Source organism: Carlito syrichta, unplaced genomic scaffold (genome assembly GCF_000164805.1).
Source record: "Carlito syrichta isolate Samal-C Ts95f unplaced genomic scaffold, Tarsius_syrichta-2.0.1 Scaffold123504, whole genome shotgun sequence".
NCBI lineage: Eukaryota > Metazoa > Chordata > Mammalia > Primates > Tarsiidae > Carlito > Carlito syrichta.
In genome coordinates this window covers 7,328-7,687 of record NW_007067600.1, presented here as the reverse complement: position 1 = coordinate 7,687, position 360 = coordinate 7,328, and the positions used below count along the sequence as shown (strand labels likewise).

The window sequence follows — 360 nt, the reverse complement described above, 5'->3', positions numbered from 1 at the left end:
AAAAAAAAAAAAAAGAGAGAGGCTCAGAACTCACAGGACAGGATGGGGACAGAGCATAGAACACGGCCCTGCTGCTTTTCCGAGTTGCTTTATTACACGTGGCAGAGGTCAGGGTCTGGGAGCCACCTGGTCATCGGCAGGGTGGCCCAAGACCCTTCCCGCCTCGCACCGCCACCCCCACGAGGAAGAAAATGACAAAAGGAGCCAGCGTCCGCCGGGCACAGGGCCGCTCTCAGTAGGCGATCTGGTACACCGAGGCACCGTCCCCGGCCCCCGCGACGACCAGGCGGTTGTTGGAAGCCACGTCGCAGCACACGACGGAGGCGTGCTCGGGCACCTGGGTGGCGGTGGTGGTGGCGG

The 360-nt window shown here is 62.8% G+C and overlaps 1 protein-coding gene across 1 annotated transcript in view; it reads right to left on the bottom strand.

Moving 5' to 3' along the window:
- Positions 1-232: 232 nt before the first annotated feature.
- The window catches only part of TLE6 (transducin like enhancer of split 6), a gene marked incomplete at its 5' end in the record, with an annotated part of 6,204 nt that continues 6,076 nt past the window's right edge, over positions 233-360 (bottom strand). The window contains one exon of the mRNA XM_021707716.1: positions 233-337. Coding sequence (XP_021563391.1) covers positions 233-337 — 105 coding nt within the window. The remainder of the gene's footprint in view (positions 338-360) is intronic.